Here is a 26313-nt window from a genome sequence, read left to right as displayed (position 1 = left end):
TAAAAGAACTATTTTTTATAAATTCATAGATCTAAACACATCCACGCTCGTGAAAAGTCGAAAATCCATCTTTTTCACGAGCTTACACCCTTACCAAAAATCATGATTTTTTGAGTTCCAAATCCCAGTTTTCATACGATTTTTTGAGTTCAGGTACTACAACCATAAAAATGGTTATATGGGTTGAACTGGAAAAATCGTATGAAAAGTGGGATTTGAAACTCAAAAAGTCAGGATTTTTGGTAAGGGTGTAGTAATTAAGGTGTGAATAAATTTTTCAATGTTATAAATATTTCTCTACCCTAGTAACACTAGACCATAAAAGGCTATTTAGGCACTTTGAGGGTTTTCAGAACCATGATATAACCTGTAAGTTTGAAAATGTCACTAAGGTAGCTCAATTCTTATTCATTTGTTAACAAAACTTGTGAAAAGAAAGAGTAATGGAAATTGATAAATAGTTAAAAAAGATCCTACTTAGGATCCTTTACTTCACTATTTCATTCTGGTTAATTTGTTCAATTGCCTTGATCCTTGTTTTGAGTGACTGTCATAATCCTGTGATTATTGTAGGCCCGATGGAGGTCGAACCGTCTACATCGGCCCTACATTCCTTACTGGGTTGTGAAATGACACTCATAACTTGAATGAAGGCAGTTGAACATCATCATGTGAACCTGGAAAATGAGGTATGTCTCAAAAATCAATGTTCCGATATAAAATTAAATAAATTTTCAACAATCATTCATTTCACAAGCAACGTCCCCCAAAGGGTCAATCTCACTCCACTCTTTTTTCTCTCCTTTTGACTGCTCTCTTTGCTCTTCACTCGCTAGCGCACCATGCGCGCTCGCAGTCTAGAGCTCGCCGGTCGCATTGCCAAAGCATACTTACCTGGCATAGGGGTTACCGTGATCCTGAAGGCGGTTCCCCCAGGGCGAGGCCTTTCCATTGCACTTCGGTCGGGCTGACCCCTGCGATTATTCCTCATGTGAATAACTCGTATGCGCAATTTTTGGTAGCCGGGACGTGCGTACGCGCACATCCCGATCCTAATCTTTGAAAAAAAAATCTAATTAAGAAATAGCCCTTCCTAAAAAACAGCGAAAACTAACTAAAAGAAAAACACTCAAAAGATTCAAAGAAAGAGTTGCTTACTCTCCCGGCACCATGACACAGCAGCATGAGCTCTGGGAAGGGAGGGAGAGAAGATTCTAGGAATGATACGAATCTTGGGATTCACTCACAGTTGCCGGGCGGAATGAGATTGTTGGGTGGTGGAATATTTAACGCAGCAAAAATATCCCTCTGAAATGAATCATCAAAACTGAGTTTATCACGGCCCGATGTCTTTTGGATTCTGTGTTCTTTCTTGCCTTGCAGATGACGACGATGATGGGGGTTTGGATTTTCTCTCGAGTTGATAATGAATCGGAAGGGGATTTTCTGAAAGATTTCTGGGAAGATTGAAGTCAATTCATTTTTAAAAAAAATCATGGCTTGTGATTTTAAGGGAAATCACAAGTTCTCAGATTCTTTTAACATACAATAAATTAAAAAAGAACACGATTCTTGTAAGTTTTAAATCAATGCTACAGCCTATCTCAACATTATTTTTCTACACACAAAGCCTCATTATTTATTTCTAACTGTATTTCTCACAATTTCATCGCACACCAGTGCGCGCACATTTCTCCGGATGCTTATTACAATCCCCCCTTTCGAATGGGAATATCGTTTGAAAACAGAAAACGTGATACATTCTCTCGATCCACTCTTCTTTGACGAACTGACTGACTTGTCTACAACAGTCTTCATCTTCATCAAGCTCAAAGTCTGGATTCAAAGTCAGATTCTTCCCTCTCCCATCCCACCCCCACCCCCGGTTATTCGCCGGTCTGACCATCGGGCTTGATTGAGAAGAAACAATTGTGAGCCTGTAAGCCGCTTAAAACTCCAACCAAGAAACTCTTTCCAGCTCTCCCCATGTGGCTGAACTTCAACTCTATACCGAGTTTCGATTACGAAGTTACGAAGTCGGTTTTCACCAGATGGTTTTCTTGAAAAGTCGGACTTTTGTACTCTCTTTTTTTTTGTTCGCTGCTATTATGTGATGTTTGACTCGCTGTGTGTGAATATAACGATGAATAGTCCTCCGCCGTGTAGTACTGAGCAACCACGAAGAGGAGAAGGGCGCTTGGGAAGAGCTTGTTCAGCAAACAACTCAAAAGACTCGAGCGTCTGGAGGAAGAGGGGGAGGGGGTGCAAGAATACCAACTTGGAAAACATAGGCTAACCGACCGAGTGGATCGGTAATTTGCATTCACATGCGATACGGCTACGATCGTGTAGTTTCTCGTATCATGAATATCATAATCGAAATGCTCATAAAATAAACCAGCTGCAGCCAGATGGAACGCAGTACAGCACATGACTCTGAGGAGGAATTGGAATTATTGTGAAGAAGTTTGATTTTATTGAGTTTTTACCGTTTCAAGAATGAATGAATGAATTTTTGTATTTTTGTATTTTTGTATTTTTGTATTTTTGTATTTTTGTATTTTTGTATTTTTGTATTTTTGTATTTTTGTATTTTTGTATTTTTGTATTTTTGTATTTTTGTATTTTTGTATTTTTGTATTTTTGTATTTTTGTATTTTTGTATTTTTGTATTTTTGTATTTTTGTATTTTTGTATTTTTGTATTTTTGTATTTTTGTATTTTTGTATTTTTGTATTTTTGTATTTTTGTATTTTGTATTTTTGTATTTTTGTATTTTTGTATTTTTGTATTTTTGTATTTTTGTATTTTTGTATTTTTGTATTTTTGTATTTTTGGTTTTTGTATTTTTGTATTTTTGTATTTTTGTATTTTTGTATTTTTGTATTTTTGTATTTTTGTATTTTTGTATTTTTGTATTTTTGTATTTTTGTATTTTTGTATTTTTGTATTTTTGTATTTTTGTATTTTTGTATTTTTGTATTTTTGTATTTTTGTATTTTTGTATTTTTGTATTTTTGTATTTTTGTATTTTTGTATTTGATCAGTAGTGCGGTGCCTGTGTGGACGCTCAGTCCTGTTTTTTCGTGTTATTTTCCATCTCTTTTGTGTCGCTATTTGTGTACATGGGGTGATTGGTCATTATAATTAAATAATGGCATCAGTAGTGCGGTGCCTGTGTGGACGCGCAGTCCTGTTCTTTCGTGTTATTTTCCATCTCTTTTGTGTCGCTATTTGTGTACATGGGGTGATTGGATTTCTTCTGATTCGTGTTGTTTTCATCTCTTTTGTGTCGTTGTTTGTGTGCATGGGGTGATTGGTTTCTTCTTCTTCTTTTTTCTTTATTTTTAGTTCACGCGTTCGTTGGCCAATGAGTTTATTTTTGTCCTCTTTACATAGTTTTCGATAGAAACGATCCGAATTCTTTTTTTTCGAGACAAGCAAGTCGTATTGCTGGATTAAGTCCTTTCTATATCATCGATGATCGGAAGGCACGCCGACGAATATGTTTTAAGGCTTATGATATAAAATCATTTTAATGAATAAAGCCCTTCTTACATCACCGTTGATCGGAAGGCACGCTTACGAAGAATTTCTGGAGGATCGCGGTCGAATTAATACTATATTTAAAATTCTAGATAGCTATCTTTCGGATTCGATTGTGAGTAGCGGGACTTCGCGGTTACTATGCAACGCATTTTTTGGAGTCTTTTTATATTTTAAATTTATAAGTCCTTCTTTTATCATCGTTGATAGGAAGGCACGCCGCCGGTTAAGTTCGTTTAAGTTATTGTTTTAATTTCATTACAATCGGTTACGTGGTGTCCTGTTTTCTTTTCGTTTATATTCGTTGATCGTAATAATTTATTCCAACTGGCAGCTTTAGTATTAACTCATCTACTATTTTTGACATTTGCTCGCGTTATCTTAATTGTACCAACAGTAAAAATATACTGATAAGTCCAGCCCATAGCACTACTGCTCGGTTGGCACGCGTTCGATTAAAACAAACTTTTTCAATAATCAATTATTTATCTTTCCGCAGCCGGCTGCCTAAGATTTAAAATTTCAACCGATAAACAAAATGCTCATGGTCACATCACTGCCACTCGTGAATCCTGACCTCATACCCATCTACTAACCCCCTCAAAACTCATGTGATACTTTGTCGGAGAAGCAGTCGATTGGGCGGTCTCTATCACTCAAGTATCGGACTAACATTCCCATCAACTTCCCCGTGACCCTACCACTGGTCGTGGCCGGCGCCGGTATTGATCAGCATGATAGGGGCCTTTGAGAAGTTGCGAAGCGAGGAAAGATAGCACCCACTTATCTTCCACGGCTCGTGGATGTAACTTCTGGAGGTCCTGGTCAATAACGGAGTAGCAACTGCGGGTGGGCACCTATGCTTATGCTTATGCTTATGCTTATGCTTATTTTTGTATTTTTGTATTTTTGTATTTTTGTATTTTTGTATTTTTGTATTTTTGTATTTTTGTATTTTTGTATTTTTGTATTTTTGTATTTTTGTATTTTTGTATTTTTGTATTTTTGTATTTTTATATTTTTGTATTTTTGTATTTTTGTATTTTTGTATTTTTGTATTTTTGTATTTTTGTATTTTTGTATTTTTGTATTTTTGTATTTTTGTATTTTTGTATTTTTGTATTTTTGTATTTTTGTATTTTTGTATTTTTGTATTTTTGTATTTTTGTGTTGCATGTGTTTTACTTTGAAAGAAGCTTAGTTTAGCATAACTAATCACACTTTTGTTTTCGCACGTCATCCAAAAGTCATTAAACCAACTCGAAAAGCTCCCATTCAAGTTCAAATCGATAAATTCGTTATTTGGTGCAAAAACCTTCATCGCTTGCACAACTCGCTGCTGAACTCAGCAGAACTCAAAGTGCAAAATATTATTCAAAAATTGCCCTTTCCTCGCCGCAAACTCCGCTCACACATTTCTGTATTGACGTCAAGCTTAACCTCAACCGACTTTGGCAGGTCTTCCATACTATAATACCTACTACAGCTACTACTCTGGCTTGGAAAACTGCTTCTTAAAAGTGGCTGGCACATGAAACACGCGCGCTGCTCGTCGGTCGTGCCTACAATTTCATTTTCATAAATATTAATGGATGCATGAATATTCCGAGGTGGAATACATGGAATAAATTGAATGCCGAACACTTTTTTCCCCCTCATTCCCTCGATTACCTGCTCTGTACCAGGTACCCTTACAAAACCATCATCGCCAACCTGTTTTAAAAAGTTTTTTGTTCAGTTGCGATTGTGTTTGTGAGTTTGTACGTGTAGTGTGTGTGTGGCCTGAATAGTTCAAACGATTTTGTTGAAGTTTTATGTAGACCATATTTCCAACCTGTGTATCACACCATCATCGTCCTCGTCATCATCATCATTGGCATCATCGCCGGTTTGTAATCATCGTCGGAAAATCAATAGCTTGGAACGGCGAGCCGACTGGTTGGGGAACTAAATAGATCGAGTTGTGTGTATTTTAAAGTGCATTTGATGGCAAATTGTATTTCAGGGAAAAGGGGTGGTGATTTTCCCCTGCCGAGAAAGCTTGTATGGATGCACTGGACTGAGTGGTTGTGTGCGTGAATGAGTTTGCTTAATTTTTATTCGAATATTTAATGATTGATTTGGTTTCTTGAAGCTTTTGATGAATATATTAAGTTTATATGAATTTTCCAATTTAACCCAGTAATCTCAGAAAATTTGTTCTATTGAAAAAAAAAAACTCAAACAGTTTCGAGCAATTCCATGCCAAATAGGGAATCGGTTGTACCCGACCCTCTCCGATTTCAATGAAACTTTGTAGACATGTTATCCTTCGCTTATATAAGCCATTTTTGTGTATATGGAGCCAGTTCCACTCGATAATGACATTTGAGAAGGGCGTAAGTGTTTTAAATATTTTTGTAATTCGGAATTTAAATATTTCTGTATTTCGAAGCCGTTGCATCGTATCAAATAGTGGTCAAAGACAAACTTGTAGGAAATTTGACGGGCTTTTCGATAAAAATACACTGAAAGAAAAAAACACCCAACTTTTATGAGATTTTTTGATTTTTAAGTTTAAAAGTCAAATTTGAGGGGGAGCCCACGATTTTTTTTCGTTCAAAATTTTTGTGAAGATAGCCTAAGATGTTACAAAAAGACTCACGAAAAATGCAGGATGGAGCAACTGTTTTTTTGAAAAGTGCTCTAAACGTCAAAATTTTCAAAAACCGAATACGGGAATCGATTCTCCAGACAATTTTACATAAAAGTCTCCATATTGACTATTGTCCTAAGTCCAATCCTTGTTAAGTTACAGCGGTTTTAAAAATAAAAATGTAGAAAAAATAGGGTTTTTGATGGTTTTTGGCAATTTCTATATGACAGACTTGATTTTTCAGTCTCGTAAATATTTTTACCGGAAAGCTCGTCAAATTTCCCATAAGTTTGTCTTTGACTACATTTCAATTGGATCTATGGGCTTACAGATATAAGCTAATTTACTATCTAGGTTACTATACTACACTGAAAAAATATGATGTTTTCAATTATGGGCAATGTAATTAGCTTATATCTGCAAGCTCATACATCCAATTTAAATGTTGTCAAAGACAAACTTATGGGAAATTTGACGAGCTTTCCGGTAAAAATATTTACGAGACTGAAAAATTAAGTCTGTCATATAGAAATTGCCAAAAACCATCAAAAAACCTATTTTTTCTACATTTTTATTTTTAAAACCGCTGTAACTTTACAAGGATTGGACTTAGGACAATAGTCAATATGGAGACTTTTATGTAAAATTGTCTGGAGAATCGATTCCCGTATTTGGTTTTTGAAAATTTTGACGTTTAGAGCACTTTTCAAAAAAACAGTTTCAGTAAATGATTTTTGTATTTTTTTAGGTGAGTTGCTCCATCCTGCATTTTTCGTGAGTCTTTTTGTAACATCTTAGGCTATCTTCACAAAAATTTTGAACGAAAAAAAATCGTGGGCTCCCCCTCAAATTTGACTTTTAAACTTAAAAATCAAAAAATCTCATAAAAGTTGGGTGTTTTTTTCTTTCAGTGTATTTTTATCGAAAAGCCCGTCAAATTTCCTACAAGTTTGTCTTTGACCACTATTTGATACGATGCAACGGCTTCGAGATACAGAAATATTTAAATTTCGAATTACAAAAATATTTAAAACACTTACGCCCTTCTCAAATGTCATTATCGTGTGGAACTGGCTCAATATACACAAAAATGGCTTATATAAGCGTAGGATAACATGTCTACAAAGTTTCATTGAAATCGGAGAGGGTCAAGAAAAAAGTACCTGAAAAATTCCTGTTTTGGGCTGGAATTGCTCTTTCAAAATTAAGAGGCATTTAAATATTTATTTTCAAAAAGAATAAAATATAGAATTAAAATTGGGATTTATGAGTGTGACCATGAGTGTGGCGATTGTCCACGTTCCATACATATTACTTATTTAGAAAATAAAGTGATTTTGAATATTTTTTTTAATTAACTGGGTAACAAATCCAGAACCTTTTATGGATTTAAAATTAAAGGCCTACACCCAAAGTTAAAGAACGAGGGGATAGTCCTCACGAAAAGAAACGTGAGGAAAGTGCTATATTGCGAGAGTATAGTCCTCTCGCGTGTTCATTCGTTCATTGGAACAGTTCATCCTATGAGTGGCTTATATGGACAAACGACCGCCACTTAGTTACCGAGCCATGGTGGCTCATACGGCAAAGGCATGGTTCAATATGCCGAAGGTCTGGGGTTCGAGTCTCGGTACCGGTACTTTTTTTTATAGATGAACTTTTTTGGAAAATGAACCATGAGTAAAGTACTCTCGGTAATTTCGGGATTTATCCTCTCCGTCCGCACACAGTACCATTTTACTACCGAATCGTGCTCTTTATCCTCTCGTATGCCGATGCCCAGTTCTGGGTGTATGCAAAGTTTATTTCTAAAGTTTTTCTAGAAGGTTCTATAGAGCTGTACAAATTTGAGATTTTAATTTTTGTCCCAGCCTCCCTAGAAAATTTGCATTTTTTTTTAACCAAATCGACGTCGTCGTGCTATCTTGTCGCACCCGCCATTTTGACGTTCCGAGGAAAACGCGTTTTAATGTTTGACCTTGAATAAACAAAAACGAAAGCGCGCAATGTAAACAATAACAAACACGTTTTGTTTGGCTGACCATTCTGTGCATTGTCCGGAAGTTTGGTTGAAGTTGGTTGGTAGAGACCCGAGTTATAATTACAAATGTTTACGGTAGTCTAACTTGTACGTGCGTCAAACGCGTTCTGACCTGAAATCCCTTTGTCCTTTGTCGCACTTGCATCAATTTTCAGGGAGTGACAAGATAGCACGACAAGATTGGAACTGCTTTCATATGAAAAGTGACAAAAATTTTCGGAGCTTTTAAGGATTTCATTGAATATCTCAGGATTGAAATCGAATTTTGGGGATCTGTGAAGGTCAAAAGATGAGGCATTGTGAGCTGCACCAAATGGCGTTCTTAACTCAATTCCCCACGAAAACAGCAAGATTCGAAAAAAAACTTTTGTTTGGAGGTTTCTGGCCAAAATAATAAGACCCGTTTTTTTGCCATTAGGGTGACCTACGCCACGTTAGGGTGGTTCAAAAATTGATCATTTTCGTCTATTTTCGCAAAAACCACATTTTTCAAAAAGTCACCATTTCAACCAATTTTAGTTGTCTTGGACGCGAAAATTAAAAAAAAAATAACAGCTTTTTTCACTAAAACTGCGATAGCTTTAAAAATTAGGCGATGACTACACCCAGAACTGGACATCGTCATACGAGAGGATAAAGAGCACGATTTGGGAGTAAAATGGTACTGTGTGCGGACTGAGAGGATAAATCTCAAAATTACCGAGAGTACTTTACTCATGTGTATATCTTAAAAAAAAGTTATCTATCAAAAAAAAAAAAAAACAAAAAAGTACCGGCACCGAGACTCGAATCCAAGACCTTCGGCAAATTGAGCCGTGCCTTTGCCGTATGGGCCACCATGGTTCGGTGACTACACACCTAAAAAAAATCGTGTAATTTTCTGTTTCTTTGATGCACATAACTGGAGCGTTCCTTTTGACACAAAATTCCATCCGATTTGAAAATTACACGACCTTTCCGAAGCTTTCTGCCGCATTGAATTTTACATGAATCAAAATTACGTTGATGTAAATTTCAAATTGACGTAATTTCACTGGGATGATTTAGATAGCAGTGCACGATTTCCAGGTTATGAGTTAAATAATTCCACACAAGCTAAATAACATTAAAAATCATTGTTTATTTCCATGTTTGCATGAATACAAAACATTGATCTTCATTTGTCACTGTAATTCACATCGTCAGATTTCATCACGGCACCATGAACGAACCTCAGACTGACATCATCTGACATTTTACAATCACTTTCGGATCATTCCACCGGGAAACGCCAAAGGTGATGTTCATCTTGCCTCAGCAACTTTTTAAGATAACAACTACATGCAGGACTCTGGTGCTGGCTTCTTCCTCTTGGTTGGTCCAAGCCGCTGATCGTGATAATCCTCTTCAAATTTTTCACATGAACTTCTCCCGTGCGGGCGGGGTGACTGCAGTTACAACCGCAGATTCACTACACGTTTGTCTCATGTTGTTCCACCAGAATTAATGCGATTTCTTGAAGTGGTTTGGTGCGTCCCAATATTTTGAAAACTGCCCTTCCGGATCCTGCTGGCACTCAATGCTGATGGGCATTTGACAGTGTTTATCATTTGGATCCTGTTGAATGAAACAGTTAGTAAAGAAGCTACTTCAATTAGAACAATCCTACCTTAAGATAAACACCAAAAACTGCTTGTTGAAAAGACAGTTTGAACGGCCCTCCGGAGACGATTTTGATTCGATTTGGCGAGAAGTTTGATTTCAAAAATAAAACTAACTTAATCCACCTATGTGGTTGGAGCCTTCCTCACTTTTTACCAACAATGGGTAATATGAGTGGTTTGTACACATACTTCAGCTATTTTTTTAGATCCAGAAAATAAGTACACAGATATAATTTAAGTGGTAATAACTCGATACAGGGTTGCCAGTTCTTCAATGTTTTGAACTCGTTGGAATGGTCTTTTGATTACCCAACCAACGATGGGTCGGATGATGGAACCGGACATCGTTGACATACATTTAAGTGAGATCCGGCAACAAAAAAGTACAAATATATCACTAAAGTGGTCATAACTCGAGACAGGGTTGCCAGATCTTCAATGTTGTGGACTCGTTAGAAAGGTCTTTCAATTACCTAACCAACGATTGGTCAGATGATGGATCCGGACATCGTTTACATCCATTTAAGTGAGATCCGGCGTCGAAAAAGTACAAATATATCACTTAAGTGGTCATAACTCGAGACAGGATCGCCAGATCTTCAATGTTGTGGACTCGTTGGAAAGGTCTTTCAATTACCTATCCAACGATAGGTCGGATGATGGATCCGGACATCGTTTACATACATTTAAGTGAGATCCGGCATCCAAAAAGCACAAATATATCACTTAAGTGGTCATAACTCGAGACAGGGTTGCCAGATCTTCAATGTAGTGGACTCGTTAGAAAGTTCTTTCAATTACCTAACCAACGATTGGTCAGATGATGGATCCGGACATCGTTTACATACATTTAAGTGAGATCCGGCATCGAAAAAGTACAAATATATCACTTAAGAGGTCATAACTCGAGACAGGGTTGCCAGATCTTCAATGTTGTGGACTCGTTAGAAAGGTCTTTCAATTACCTAACCAACGATATGTCGGATGATGGATCCGGACATTATTTACATACATTTAAGGGAGATCCGGCATCGAAAAAGTACAAATATATCACTTAAGTGGTCATAACTCGAGACAGGATTGCCAGATCTTCAACGTTGTGGACTCTTTGGAAAGGTCTTTCAATTACCTAACCAACGATAGGTCGGATGATGATCCGGACATCGTTTACATACATCAAAGTGAGATCCGGCATCAAAAAAGTACAAATATATCACTTAAGTGGTCATAACTCGAGACAGGGTTGCCAGATCTTCAATGTTGTGGACTCATTGGAAAGGTCTTTCAATTACCTAACCAACGATATGTCGGATGATGGATCCGGACATCGTTTACATACATTTAAGTGAGATCCGAATATATGTGAAAACACATTTTTATACATAACTTTTGAACTAGTTATCGAAACTTCAAACAATTCAATAGCGATGTATGGGACCCTAAACCAAGTCGAATGCAACTGGTTTGGTCAAAATCGGTTCAGCCAGTTCTGAGAAAACTCAGTGAGAATTTTGGTCACATACATACATACACACACACATACACACACACATACACACACACATACACACACACATACACACACACATACACACACACAGACATTTGTTCAGTTTTCGATTCTGAGTCGATATGTATACATGAAGGTGGGTCTTTGAGCTTTTAATAAAAAGTTCATTTTTAGAGCAGGATTATAGCCTTACCTCAGTGAGGAAGGCAAAAAGTTCAATCCGCCAAGTTGAATCTGGTCACAGCGACCTAAATTTTTCGATTCTAATGCGCTCAGGGTTGCCGGTAGATTTTCACGGTGATCTCTATCAAAATTTTACTAGAAATACACTAGAAAACGGTTTTAAAACCCGTAAATAAAAATAAATGTTCTGCTTGAGAAGCGTTCGCTTTGTTTTGCAACTCAAAATGGCTGACGTTGACGTTTATGCACGCTGCACTGCGAGGAACCATTTTCTCAGTTGAAAGTGGGTAAATTTGCCATCCGTTGAATGTAAAATTGAGTAAGATGATTGAATATTCTGTTCAATGTGATGCTCCAGTTATGTGCATCGTCTGAGATATAAAATTACATCAAATTTGTGGTGATTTTCAAACGCTTCTCACATTTTATTGCAAATCTATTTTTTAATGGTTCTGATGATAATTAGGTTTCACGAGATGTAATATTATGTTAAATTTGTGATTACATGATCTATTTTTCTGTCAGTTTCCGAATTATGTGAAGTGTAACTTTCATATTTTTTTAGTGTGTAAGTGACATTCATTTGTCCATATTAGCCACTCAAAAGGATGAACTGTTCCAATGAACGAATGAACACGCGAGAAGATTATACTCTCGCAAAATAGCACTTTCCTCACGTTTCTTTTAGTGAGGACTATCCCCTCGTTCTTTAACTTTGTGTGTAGGCTTAGTGATTTGTCAGGCTCCAAGATTGATAATTTCACGGGGACCCAAATTTTAAAACACCAAATTTCACGAAAATTTCAAGGAACATGAAAAATATTAAAATAATCTTGAAATGGTAATGTAAAAATCACATAAACCAATGTTCATGCTTCGTTTTATTTTATTTCTCAATAAACTTTCAATTTAGGTTACTTTTTTAAAACAACCAATGTGGCATGGGTTTCCTATGTAAATTGGATATCTTGAATAATTAAGCGAGAAATGTTCTTTACCAATTCACGTTCAACACTGAAAGCTATCTTAATTATTATTTTTTTTTTGCTTTTTTAAGTCACGTAAGATTGTTCTTAACAAGTACTAATACAAATCAAGAATTTTTTAAAGGGTCCAATTAGCTATTGTATTTCATATGTTTATAGGGCCTATTCAAATAACTCTAGAAAGATTAAGAATTCAGTGAATTTATTGAATTATTCTTTATTTATGTTCCGTACCTAGATTTTTTTAAAAGGTTCAATAAGCTTTTGTGCTTCATACGTTTATATGACCTTTTAAAAAAATCTTGATTTTAATACAAGATTTAAGTTTTGTCTAGCCAAAATTTTGCCCAATACAAATATTTTTATAAGTTTTCATTTTTCTTTCAAAAAGGCAAAAAATTAATAAAATAACGGCAAACATAAAATAAAATGTATCTAAACCTTTAAAAAACAAATCGAGATCGGAAAAGAAAGTTTAGAATTAGCTAACAAAAACAAAGTTCCATTTATTTTTACACTAAAAATTTGAAAATTCCTTGAGAACCATCAATCCAAATCATCAAATATCGTGTAATTGAACATGACTCAGAAAAAAACTTCAATGTTCTAAAGGGACCTGAAATATTCCTTTAAATTTTAAATCTTTAAATTAATATAGTAGTCTTAATTCCTTTTTGTTTTTTAATCTATTTTTATTTTTATTTTTTTATTATTTTTTTTATTACATAGGGCTTTGTTACCCGTGACTCTAAAATCTATTGGAAAATGTTATTTCTCTCTGAGATACCATATTTGCAGATATTTTAAGCTGGTTGCAGACATTTTCCCATAGCAGACTTTTGTCTGATATTTTTGAAACCCAAATTTCTTTCATTTTGCTTGGGATTTTCTTGGGAAAATGTATCACAGCTGATTTTGATTTGAGGACTTTTGCAGACACGCTGAAAAAAAATTGCCAAAAAAATTAAATTTAGCTTAGGTTGACTGTCAGACGCACCTTAATAAGGAAGCGTTATTTAATTACGTAACAAAAATGTGGGGAGGGAAGTCAAAGTTCGTGTTACGCTCCATACATTTTTTTTAATTTGTATGGAAATTTTGTTACAAGGGGGGTGGGGGGAAAGGGTCTAAAAATCTTATTTTTTTGCATAACGTAATAAAAGAACGCTCCCAAAAGCTGTAGTAAATCCAAATTTGCCGTGGTGAGTTTCTGATAATTCAAGTTGACCGTTAAGATGCTGATAAATGAATTTTAAATTCGATTTCCTACATCCGTATACGTGTGCTTTAACTATGGACGTACTAGAATTTTGTAGAAATGTGGTTTTTTAGAATCAATAATCTATGATTTTATAAATTCAGTCCTTTCGTTGACAAATTGCAAGTTTCACCCCACTTGATATCAACTCACTCAAATTGCACACCGTGTTCCCATTCCCTAACCCTATTGATACCGTTGTCACCGGTAATTTCATTGCAGCCAACTTGTAATTACATCCAGTTGTCGACTATGTCGCCGCCGTCCGTCTTCCTCGGAAGTAACAACTTGGCGCGCTCAAGCTCGAGCACGGCTTGTAATTTCTCCTTTTAAGTGAATATCTACCTGTCTATTCGCTCTTGATGCCCAAACTACCCGATTCCCGTAGGCAACCTTTTTTTTAAATTTCCTAGAAATACAGGCCGCGCTAAACCAGCTCGTCAAACTAAAAAAAAACCAAGCGAAACGGGCAGAATTGTCGATGGAAATACTAACTGTAATCCGAGATTATGCGCATTCCCCCTCTCTCTCTCTGTCTCGGGTCAGACCCCGCAGCCGTCGGTGCTTTCTTCGCCGAGGGGAATATAAAAATTGAACGCTCGTTTCTTTTTCGGTGAGTTTTGAAAATATGAGCATGACTCACGGACGAGAGCGCGCGAGTGCTCACGAGCGCAAACGCTCGCGAAAGAGCGTTCGCTCACCCTGCCATCACTGGTCTCGCTCTCTCTTTTGGACTGTGGTTCGCGGGGTGCGAGCGAGACGGCAGGCAAACAATGCGATCGGGAGAGGGGCTCTCTCAGGTTTTAATCTCTCGTTTTAAGTTTGAGAGATATTCTGTTATAAACAAAACCTAACTGCTGAAAACACTTTGCTCGCGACGCGTTTCTTCAGTTTATACCGAGAGCTCGAACTTTTCACTGTGCCGTCCGCCTGACGTTTGCTTTAGTTTTGTTTTTTTCCGCATAAATGGAGTGCTGTGAAGTGTGATTACAACCGACTGCACATAACATAACATTTTTCGGTTCTCCGTTTTGCGCTCCGCGCTCGCACTCTCTTTCTATTATTATTTTGTTTCGCACGCGGGGCCTAAGCTGTCATTTTTCGAAATTATATCAAAAAGGAAAAAGCTTCAAAATAATTTCCGCGTGCAAGTGTGAGTGAGCAGTGTTTGAGCGTGTGGTATTGGTGCATGTGTGCACCGTGTGCAGTGTTTTGGGTGCACACTGTAATCCGGGTGGAATTACGGAATTTTCCAGCCAATTCGCCTGTCATTCCGCCATTATGGATACGTACGTCAAAAATCTACTCAACGGGTGGAACCTGCCGGAGCTGATCAAGGTGTTTCAGGGTAGGTGGCGCAGTTCACGGTAGCGGTCAGGGACTTCCGGGAAATCCGACACGTCGTCGGAACGGTTCCCACCTTCTTGAAAAAAAAAAAAAAAAATACAAACAAAGCTGTTTAGGTTTACAAAACCTTCGACAAGGGTAGCGCAAATTAAATTCCACCGAAACGACCAACTCTGTTTAGCTGTGTACGGTTGACGTCTGTCAACGGCGCGTGGTTTCTATTGTTCTCGTTGGAGTTTGGCGGGGAAGCTAGCGTGTATAGCCCCTCGTTATTACGGCATAGATTTAATGGTTGGTTTAAGCGAGTTGTTCGGTTGGTTAAGCTTACACACACACACGTGCACCGACATTGCCCCACGTGTATGTGCGAAGTCAGTGGTAGCGAATTGAGCCAGTTCGCAGCGTTGGGTACAAATATTATGGTTTCTATATTTTTGCTCTACCTTTCCATATTCGCTGACGCTTGGACTTTGCTGTGTTGAGCTGGTTTTGGAGTTCGGTGGCCACTCCGTCGAACTGTACCGTAATATATGTATTTCAAAGCCGGAGTCGATTGCATGGAACTTTATGGTGTAAACTTGCTTGAGAGTTTCAATCGCTTTGATGTTTCTTTTTAATTGAAAATGAATTGGTAATGTTTACCACAGACAATCGGACGAACATCGATTTTAAAATCATTCATTCAATTATTGTAGTAGCAATTTTAAAAAGGTCAAATTTGCAATGATTTTAGTCTGTCAACCACTTGAAAACTAAACATTTCTTCTAAACTGAAGGATACTGTCATACCCCGTTTAAGTTTTCCGATCAAAACACCAAACGCTTACTAAATTCCTAATCTGAGTCGGTGCTTTTTTCTTAGAACTCACTGCACTCATATCCCTTCTTATCGATGCACCCCAACGATAACAAGCGGCGCCGCCGCTCAAACTGACCCGGTCATCCAAGGGGATGTGATTCAAACTTCCGGTTTGACAACAACCACCTCCTCAACCCCCTTTCAAATTCCAACACACACACTCCCCGCGAGAGAGGGAGATTGCAAGTCATGGTGGCGAGAGACAACGCCGCGCTCTCCGAAAAACGGACGCGCGTGAATCACTCCACGTGTGGTGAACCCCCCCTTAACACACATGGAGGACGACGTAGCTGAAAACCCAAAACAAGCCAAACGTCTAGTCATCCGTGACGGAGGCGCGAGAATCCTGTTGCTGGCATGAGTCTGGTTTGTGCGAAATTCGTCAATGGATTCTCATGGTGGAATCTAATTATTTTGCAAAACTTTTGAGAGAAATTTTCTAGATCTTTTGCTTGATCGAATTCATATATGAATGACAGGGATTCTGTCCAATTATCCAATTTTCACTTTTTAAAAAAACTTATTTTTTAAACTATAGAATGAAAATGGCTTGCTCACTTCCGACTGTGATAATCGATTTCAATCGAAAAAAAAACTTTTGAAGGCTTTAATGGAACGCAAAAGTGCTGATATGCCAACATTAGGAACCCAATGTAATTACATGGGGCCATCCATAAACCACGTGGACACTTTTTCTGAAATTGTCAATCGGTCACAAGACCCTAGTTAATATTATGAAGTTTAGCAAAGTACTTCAAAATTATGATAAAAAAAAAGATTTTGGCCAAAGTCCGGAAGATTGAAAAAAGGGTGGTTTTTGCAAGAATCCCCGTCTTGTAATACATTTTTAGGAAGGTATTTGAAAGACCTTTCCAATGATCCAAAAAAGTGAAGATCTGACAACCCTATAACAGGTTATGAGTACTTAAGTGATATTTTAGTACCTTTTGGAGGCCGAATCTCAGATATTCGGATACATCATGCAACCTGTCATTAGATGGATAATTGAAAGACCTTTCAAATGAGCCTTGAGACGAGATTTGTCTGATCACGCCTTCCGTCGGACAGGGAAGTAAATGTTGGCCCCGGACTAACCTAAAAAGAAAGGTTAGGTCGTTAGCTCAGTCCAGTTGTAGGATTCGTCTCCCTGGGTCCTGCCTCGGTGGAGTCGCTGGTAGGCAGTTGGACTAACAATCCAAAGGTCGTCAGTTCGAATCCTGGAGTGGATGGAAGCTTAGGTGTAAAAAGAGGTTTGCAATTGCCTCAACAGTCAAGCCTTCGGACACCTAGTTTCGAGTAGGATTCTCGTAATCGAGAACGCCAAGGCAATGCTGTAGAGTGTAGTGGTCCAAATCGCAAAAGCCGAAAATGGGTTTTCCGAAAAATGGTAATGTTTTGGAGCTTTGATGTTTTCAGAAAAGTTGTAGCAAATAGAATGGAGCAACTTTTGGTTTGGTTGAAAATTAGGGTGGTTCACGATTAGGGTGATTTTCAAAATCTAACTTTTTAGGAATCCATCAAATATTTTTGGGAATTTTCGGAAACTTTTCCCTTGAAAATCAGACATTTCCAAATGAAGATATCTCGATTTTAAGAAAAAATACTCATGAGATTTCTTTAACGCTTGTAGTGCTAGATCTCCCCTTTCGAATGAAATGTGGCGCTTAAAATTTGGCCTGCGCTTTTTTGATATATTTAAGTCTTAAATTTGCATCTTTTTTACCTTAAATTAAAATGGCTGTAACTTTTGACCTTTAAGCTCAAATTGATGTGTCAAAACATACAAATGCTTATTTTAGAGCTCTTAAAGTGCCCTCAACATCACTTTTCTCTAAAACTTTATCCTGAATTGATACGTTAAAAAACATATTTTTGAAGGTTCGCTCAGATGTTTTCTCTAAATTAAAAGATCGCGATTTTGGTGTCAACACTTTTTTTTTCGTTTGATCGCGATAACTTGTGATGGTTACAAGCAAACACCTTATGTTTATACATAAAAAATTCAAATTGTCTGCTCACATTGTTACATTTTCAGAAATAACTCTGCAAAGTTAGAAAAAATACGAAATTTTCAAATGATTTTTTTAACTACCCTTCTGAGTTAATGTAGATTCGAAAAGTACATTAAGTTTTTCTTAAAATCACATGTTCCAAAAAATGTACAGTTGAGTAACAAAAAATTGCAGAGTTAGAAAAATAATGTTTTTTTGTTCGATGAAAAATTCGTTTTTTTTTTGAAATTTTGAGTACGCCATCAAATCGGGCGTCCAATTTTTCATGAAAGTCCCTGTGACACCAAATTTCTATCCTACCACCGTCTGCAATTTTTTGAATTCACCTCTTTTTCCGCATGTTCAAAAATGAAGGGGATGTACCGCCCCTCCGTCACGAGATATCAAAAAACGGACCTCGAATTCGTGATGACGGACAAAAGTTACCCTGAAGGACGAAGTTTCATGAAAATCGAAGAGTGTTCGGGCAACTGTCGTGTGAGTTGACGGAGAATTACCCACCTATCCAATGCGTCAAAAAGATAGATGATCTGACAACCCCATCGAAAGTTAAGACCACTTAGATGGTAATTATACGCTTATTTGAAGCCGGATCTCAGATATTTTGATGAAAATCATGTCTGGACCAATAATGTGACTAATTGTATGATGGGTAATCAAAAGACCGTTTATTAAAGGTAAAAAAAGTGATTCTTTAAATAAAAAAAAAAAGATTTTTTTCAAAAAAGTATCCACTTGGTTTATGAACGGTCCTAAAAATATTTCTAGATTGTTTTTTTATTTTAAAGTCTTATAAACAAAATTTTAAATTTTTGCTTTTTGGGTGTTTTGAGTACCCCTTAAATTTTGTTCATAGGACCTCTTCAAAAAAAATAAATAAATAAATAAATAAATAAAAACTCTAGATTTGTTTTATCGGAGTATTGATTTTTGACAGTTAAGTGTTGAGTGAGTATTCACCTGAGAAATTAATTGTCAAATAAGCTACATATTTAAATATTTACTAGATTTCTGAAATTCAAGATGGTGGCCAAAATGGTGGTTTTGAAATATTGAGTAAAATGGACTTTGTAATTTAATAAGCAATCATCTATTTAAATTTGACTGAAGTTAAAAGTAAGCGAATAAAAAATAATCAGTTTTGAAATCACCTTAAAGCTTTAAATTTTGTAACAGATGTATCAATTTTGCTTGTCTGTGTCTGTTTTAACCGAAACCAATCAAAAATATCAAAATTTACTTTAAAAACGTTACTTAATCCACCTTAAGGTGGTTGGTGCCTTCCTCACATTCATGTTGTATTTTAGGTTGTATTTTCAAATTAATTTACGAGTTTCTTTTTATTTTTTTTTAAATTTTCTTTTTCATTTAATATTTTTATAATTATTGATTTTACCAGAACAGCAATTTTCAATTCTTTTTTACCAACTCTCCAAAATATAGAAGCAAAGGGGGGGCTGTAATTGAATTTAAAAGTTCGGATATGCCAACATTAGGTGCACGATTGCATGCTGTCCCCCTAGTCTTAGTATGTCTCATGAGATGTATATTTCAGTAAAAAGTTCGTGTAAATCTTTGTCGAGACAAAATGATGTATTCAGAACCATAATTATACAGACTTTTTCCATAAGAGACGCAGACACTGCTTAAGCAATGTGGCAACCGGGCGATATGCATGCTGCGTAACATGGCTAAACTTGCTGTCCTTATTCACCCTACGCACTCTTTTCATCAATTTCACAAGACAGTTTTGATTTAGCAATGTATTTTGAGTTTCATTTAAATTTCAAATCTTCTGAATATACTTTAATCAAGCTTTAAGGTGAAGCCGTTGATCATTTTCGAAGAAAATTGATCATCACTATAAAATATTCTGTATTAAACTCAATTTAACGAATATCGGCACCAAAAAGAATCAGCATGTGCCGGTTGTTGCCTTCTTGAAGCCACTGAAAGAATTTTTGATCTAAATCAATTGTGTTTCAAAATTTATATAATTGTGTGGCACAGTTATTGACATCTTAGTTGGCAATCATTGATTAATTACGATTTCCATAACTTTGCAAGGAAAGCGACGCAAAATTTATAACTTTGAACGAAAAATCATGACAATGATGGAAGTCTTCACTTTCAGCTGTAACTGAAGGAATTCTGCAAAAGTTGAGGCAAGATTTGCAAAATACTGGACAGCATTTTTTTGCAGGTTTGATGATTGAACTCATGGAAATGATTAGTTTTCATTAGTTTTTGGTGAATATTCATCAGATTCCGATTTTGACACATTTTTTATGTAATATTACTCAAAAAAAGGTAATATTCAACCTACCAAATTTTCAAAATTCCAATATTAATTTTTTTTCTGTGTTTGAAATTGAAATAAAAATCAACCTTTCCATTTTTACACATTTTTTATGTAATATTACTCAAAAAAGAGATAATATTCAACCTACCAAATTTTCAACATTCCAATATTCAACTTTTTCTGTGTTTGAAATTGAAATAAAAATCAAATGGATATTAGAACGCCACTTTAAAGTTTTGCCTTCCTCACCTCAATGAGGAAAGGCTATAAAATCACTCGAAAAATGAACTTCTTTATTTGACCTCGTAGACCAACCTTCACGTATACCCATCGACTCAGAATCAAATTTTGAACAAATGTCTGTGCGTGTGTCTGGATGTGGGTCCGTGCACCGAAAAATATGCACACGATTATCTCCGGACTGGCTGGACCGATTTGGACCGTTTTAGTCTCATTCGATTCGTCGATCCCACAAGACCCTAGTTATTATTATGAAGTTTAGAAAAGTATTTCAAAAGTTATGCTAAAAAAATGATTTATCTAGAGTTTGAAATATTATAAAAAGGGTGGTTTTTGTAAGAGCTACATATTGTTAGAAAAGTATTTGAAAGACCTTTCCAACGCGTTCAAAAGATTGAAGATCTGACAACCCCATCAAATGTTATGAGCACTTAAGTGTTATTTATACACTTTTTTGAGGTCGGATCTCAATTATTTTGATGAAAAAGTTGTCCGGATCTATCATACGACCCATCCTTGGATAGGTAATCAAAAGACCTTTCCAACAAGCCCAAAAAATTAAAGATCTGACAAGCCTATCAAAAGTTATAAGTACTTTAGTGTTTTTAATAAGCTTTTTTTGAAGCCGGATCTCAGATATTTTGATAAAAATATGCAAGGAAGGCACCAACCACCTAAAGGTAGATTAAGTAACTTTTTTTTAATATCAACATGGGACATTTAAACATTTTAAAAATTTGTAATTATTTTTTGTAAATGCTTAAGTTTAAAATTTTGTAATAATTTATAATTTTAGCAGTTTGTCATTAAGCCGTTTTCTATTATTTACACAGCAAAAAACGTTGAATTTTGGAATGTTGAAAATTTGGTAGCATTAAGATTACCTCCTTCCCAGTCAAATCAATCCGAATTCTGAAACGGAATCTAACTAGAATCGTATACAAATTCCGTTTGCGTTGTTGCGTTTGAAACGGAATTTGTATACGATTCTAATTAGATTCCGTTTCAGAATTCGGATTGAGTAAACTGGGTTTATGAATAATATTACCTAAAAAATGTGTAAAAATGTGAACCTGATGAATATTTCGATATCTTGTGACAGTGGTTCGATACAACACCTTTCATTGATTTGGATTTTTATTAGGACATGTTTTTCATTGATTCAACTGTCAAAAATTGTGATATAATTTGTTGGGAAATTGTTGTTCTTATCGAATCTGCAATAACGCGAGGAGATTACTTTTTATAGTATACTAAAGATCTGCAAAGTTGTAGCGACGAACCGCCCTAATTCTCTATACAAACTTTGGAGAAAAACCATTCGGCGCAGTAATTTTTGTCATTTTTTTTAGGTCAGTGTAATTAATACATGAATCTAGCCGTACCCCGGGTAAATGGATTAAATCCAACTTGTATTGATAAAGCTACTATCATCGAAATCAAATATAGATAAAATAGATCCCGGGACATTTGTGATCCCAAAGCTTCAAGTGTGCATTTTTGAATGATTCATCACTTGACTGTTAGGGAAGGACTTTTTTTTGTTTCCAAACATAGGTATTCGCTTCCAACCCGATTCGATTAGTCAAAGTTTAATTTCGCATGAATCATCAGTTCGTGATTCAATCAAATATTCCATTCCACACCAACAGATATTACGGAAGCTTCTCTCATATACTGCTCAAAGAGAATATGCCGACCGAATACTCACTTGTTTTGACAATCTCTTGACTAAAGTGGATCTGCGCAATCGCTCTGCCATAAAAAAAATACCGCGCCATTATCACGAGGTTCAACTTTGCGATTACGAAATATTGGCAATGTCTCTAGTCTTTGATTCGCGGCGTAATTTCCAGTCTCGCTTGCGTAATATCGATTGCGATTTTGGAGTTTTTTTTTTTGGTGAGACAAACAGGTTCGAATATTTTAACCCAAATCTCCCCTTTCAAGCTGATGGAAAGATAACAATAAAATGGTTTCGAAAAACGAGACTCATGCTTTTCACAAAAATTTCCATGGAATTCCAGGGCCATTTCAGGCTGGGAAGAGAAGCGGGGGGGAATCGTTCTTCTTTTATATAGCCTTGGTACGTTCACATAAAAGTTTAATACCGAGGTACATTAAAACTTTGCTTTTATATTACGATTCTTTGGTATTATAGACGATATTTCCACCCTGCTGCTCCTATATACTTTTAGAATATAAACGTTATTTTTTACGTTGATGACCTGACTTGATGATTCCAACTTTTTAACTTTTCTTTTCTCACTTTTTATTCGCATATATTCCACAACACACCAACAGAGGAAGAAATCGATGAGGGCGCATTCAAGTGTCTCAAGTACGACATGATTAAGGAGATAATCCCAAAGGTGGGCAAGCGGGCCAAGTTCGTCCAGAAGTACGAGGAGTACAAAGAGAACCTAACGGAACGGCCGGCGTTTGGCGAGCTGCAGCTGGATGAAAAGGTAACTTTGGCTAACACTTTTTTTCACATCAAATACTACTGGTTAGGGTGACTACTCAATATGGATAAATGGTAGAAAACAGATTCCCAAATAAAATAATAAAGATTTTTTTATTAAAGAGTTTAAATGATATTAAAACCTTACTCCACAAAAATTTACGAAAAATCTAACTATTGTTCTTATTAATTTATCAAATTTAGAATTCTATTTACAAAAACGTGTCTTTTTAGTAATGCTTTACTCACTAAGAAAGGGCAATAACATCACTCGAAAAATAAGCTTCCTTCCTACCTTCAAGTATAAAAATCGACTCCGAATCACATTCTGAGCAAATGTCTGTGTTGGTTTGTGCAGACATGAATTTTTTCCCTTAAATTTCTTGAAACGCTAAACGTCTTTGGCCGGATGTGTTCCATTCGGTCCGGATTGTTGTTCCATAAGTCCATATTGAAAATTGTAATGTTTGGTAAAGTGCTTTAAAAGTTATACAAAAATTTTTTTAATGTTCTGAACGTTAATTTTCATATTTATCTTAAAAAAAAAGCATAAGCAGATTTCATGGTTCAAGCTTTCGTGTTATCGATTACAATCAAGCATTTCAAATCAGAAACGAGTTGCAACCCTGTTACAACCTAGGTTTTACGATCGTTGCGGGGGCTCTCTAGCGTGGTTTAGGCTTTCTAGGTTTAGCTAGTTTGGGCTTCAGGTTCTCCTCCTAAGTCAGCAAATGCAAGAAAAGAAACGGCAGCACCATTAAACGGGAAAAGGAGGGGTAATCAACTTTGTGAGGTAGTTGTCGGGGAACAGCAACCTCGGGAGAATGACCGGAGAAACTTCGAGGAATACATAATATGAGATAATACCGAAACGATGAATATCTTGGAAGAGTGGAAAAACAGACGAAAAAGACAAGTAAGAGGTTGTTGGTGAGAGAGACAAAAGTAATCTCGCTCTTTCTCACTTTCTCATCTGCTCTCTCTCTAAGCGCAAAGTAGTCTCTCCCGGAAAGGGGGAATGGAAAAACGAAATTCCTTGTATTTCTCATGAAAACGTTGTGTTGTTCACAATGAGACGACACGGTATTCCAAGTTCATTAGACCTGGAATACATAAAATGTTGTTATTCAGCGCATTTTGTTTTGCTCTCTCTCTCTCTCACTCGATGACGGATGATTTTTCGTTGATGACGATGACGGTGCTGATTTGCTCTCTAGCCTCTTTCTAGTTTCATGTGGCTTAAATGTTGCTGGTTGGTTGGCGATGGTTTGTAATTTCCGGAAATATGTTTGTGCGCTGCCTGGAATGGAATAATGTCGAAAGGAACAACCCGTATAAACTGGATTGGGTTTCTTTTATGGGACGTCGTTGAGCGACGAAGAGGAGATTTCTTCGCCGAGATACAACGGAACATTGAAATGGGGCGAAGTTTTTGTGATTTTATGATATTTTTTTTTATGGAGAATTTGATCAGATTGTGATAAAAGGGAGGATGACAATCTTGTTTCCCTGTTCAAATATGGAGGTAATTTTGAACATTGTTGAGTGAGTATATTTGAAAATAATTTTTATGAATTTGGTTGTAGGATAAAAAATATTCAAATGTGGGCCTTCAAACTGCATTTTTATACAAGTAGTTCTAGTTCTCTTTAGACCAAAATACTTCTTGTTTTGTGGATAATGACAAGTCGTCTCATATGCTTAACATTCGGTATTTGTACTATCGAAACAGGCAATAATCCAATTCCAATAATCCAATCCAATTCTTAAAACTCCTCTTTTTTTTACCCAAAGTTCAGCCTTTCTGCGAAATTTGCAAATAAATGTTCTGATATTTTTTCCATTCCAATTTTTTGCATCATCCGTTTGTTCCATACAAATTTGGCAGTTGTCGTCCATACAAAAATGTGGTATTAAGCTGGTACAAATTTAATTTAAAATTATTATTTTTTTATATTTTTGAAATGTTTGAAATTTTTAAAATTTTTGAAGCTTTTGAAATTTATAAAATTTTTAAAATTTTTGAAATTCTTGAAATTTATAAAAAAATTAAAATTTTTAAATGTTTTGAAATTATAGAAATTTTGAAATTTTTGAAATTTTTGAAATTTTTGAAATTTTTGAAATTTTTGAAATTTTTGAAATTTTTGAAATTTTTGAAATTTTTGAAATTTTTGAAATTTTTGAAATTTTTGAAATTTTTGAAATTTTGAAATTTTGAAATTTTGAAATTTTGAAATTTTGAAATTTTGAAATTTTGAAATTTTGAAATTTTGAAATTTTGAAATTTTGAAATTTTGAAATTTTGAAATTTTGAAATTTTGAAATTTTGAAATTTTGAAATTTTGAAATTTTGAAATTTTGAAATTTTGAAATTTTGAAATTTTGAAATTTTGAAATTTTGAAATTTTGAAATTTTGAAATTTTGAAATTTTGAAATTTTGAAATTTTGAAATTTTGAAATTTTGAAATTTTGAAATTTTGAAATTTTGAAATTTTGAAATTTTGAAATTTTGAAATTTTGAAATTTTAAAATTTTGAAATTTTAAATTTTGAAATTTTGAAATTTTGAAATTTTGAAATTTTGAAATTTTGAAATTTTGAAATTTTGAAATTTTGAAATTTTGAAATTTTGAAATTTTGAAATTTTGAAATTTTGAAATTTTGAAATTTTGAAATTTTGAAATTTTGAAATTTTGAAATTTTGAAATTTTGAAATTTTGAAATTTTGCAATTTTGAATTTTTGAAATTTTGAAATTTTGAAATTTTGAATTTTTGAAATTTTGAAATTTTAAATGTTTTGAAATTATAGAAATTTTGAAATTTTGAAATTTTGAAATTTTGAAATTTTGAAATTTTGAAATTTTGAAATTTTGAAATTTTGAAATTTTGAAATTTTGAAAATTTTGAAATTTTGAAATTTTGAAATTTTGAAATTTTGAAATTTTGAAATTTTGAAATTTTGAAATTTTGAAATTTTGAAATTTTGAAATTTTGAAATTTTGAAATTTTGAAATTTTGAAATTTTGAAATTTTGAAATTTTGAAATTTTGAAATTTTGAAATTTTGAAATTTTAAAATTTTGAAATTTTGAAATTTTGAAATTTTGAAATTTTGAAATTTTGAAATTTTGAAATTTTGAAATTTTGAAATTTTGAAATTTTGAAATTTTGAAATTTTGAAATTTTGAAATTTTGAAATTTTGAAATTTTGAAATTTTGAAATTTTGAAATTTTTGAAATTTTGAAATTTTGAAATTTTGAAATTTTGAAATTTTGAAATTTTG

At 35.0% G+C, this 26313-nt stretch overlaps 1 protein-coding gene and 1 non-coding gene across 3 annotated transcripts in view; both read left to right on the top strand.

The window, feature by feature from the left end:
* LOC6049008 overlaps positions 1-26313 on the top strand; it is a 51130-nt gene that overhangs the window by 3377 nt on the left and 21440 nt on the right. Inside the window, exons 1-2 of one of the 2 annotated variants that reach the window (XM_038265548.1) lie at positions 14679-15150; positions 22867-23030. In XM_038265548.1, coding sequence (XP_038121476.1) covers positions 15084-15150; positions 22867-23030 — 231 coding nt within the window. In that variant the 5' untranslated portion in view covers positions 14679-15083. Of the gene's footprint in view, positions 1-14678; positions 15151-22866; positions 23031-26313 lie in introns of those variants that run through there. The other variant, XM_038265549.1, reaches the window with a different exon arrangement.
* Positions 887-1050, top strand: LOC119770876. Its single transcript, XR_005279035.1, has one exon. It is a non-coding gene; the product is annotated as a U1 spliceosomal RNA (small nuclear RNA).

Source organism: Culex quinquefasciatus, chromosome 3 (genome assembly GCF_015732765.1).
Source record: "Culex quinquefasciatus strain JHB chromosome 3, VPISU_Cqui_1.0_pri_paternal, whole genome shotgun sequence".
Classification (NCBI taxonomy): domain Eukaryota; kingdom Metazoa; phylum Arthropoda; class Insecta; order Diptera; family Culicidae; genus Culex; species Culex quinquefasciatus.
Note: the sequence above shows the minus strand (reverse complement) of the source record. Positions and strands in the feature narration are given on the sequence as shown.